Source organism: Papaver somniferum, unplaced genomic scaffold (assembly GCF_003573695.1).
Source record: "Papaver somniferum cultivar HN1 unplaced genomic scaffold, ASM357369v1 unplaced-scaffold_27313, whole genome shotgun sequence".
NCBI lineage: Eukaryota > Viridiplantae > Streptophyta > Magnoliopsida > Ranunculales > Papaveraceae > Papaver > Papaver somniferum.
In genome coordinates, this window is record NW_020638057.1 from 542 (window position 1) to 1,000 (window position 459).

General features: G+C 44.7%; 1 protein-coding gene across 1 annotated transcript in view; it reads left to right on the top strand.

The window, feature by feature from the left end:
* Positions 1-454, top strand: part of LOC113341249 (transcription factor ABA-INDUCIBLE bHLH-TYPE-like) — a gene marked incomplete at both ends in the record, with an annotated part of 989 nt that extends 535 nt beyond the window's left edge. The window contains one exon of the mRNA XM_026586198.1: positions 73-454. Within this exon, the coding sequence (XP_026441983.1) occupies positions 73-454 (382 nt within the window). The remainder of the gene's footprint in view (positions 1-72) is intronic.
* Between the last annotated feature and the right edge of the window lie 5 nt (positions 455-459).

Consider the following 459-nt stretch of genomic DNA (forward strand, 5'->3'; position numbering starts at 1 on the left):
ACCTGGGACGGCAACTAACTCGTATAGTTCTCAAGCCCCAGTAAATAATCAGCAGAAGCTTGGTAATAGTATTTTGGTGATGGAGGACCATCGTTTAAATCAAATTCAGTCCCAGAACAAGCAACTACCAAAACATATTGATTTCTCTGTGGGAGCTACGTCAAGGGGAAGTTTGGTTACTCGACCAGTTGAACTTGAGCCAGCAGATGCTGATGAGCAATCAGGTCCAGCTGATGAGCGGAGACCAAGAAAGCGAGGAAGGAAACCTGCAAATGGAAGAGAAGAGCCACTGAATCATGTTGAAGCAGAAAGACAGCGTAGGGAGAAACTTAACCAGCGGTTTTATGCATTGAGAGCTGTGGTTCCCAATATCTCTAAGATGGACAAGGCTTCTTTGCTCGGAGATGCCATTACTTATATTACTGAGCTTCAGGCTAAGCTCAAAGAGATGGAATCAGA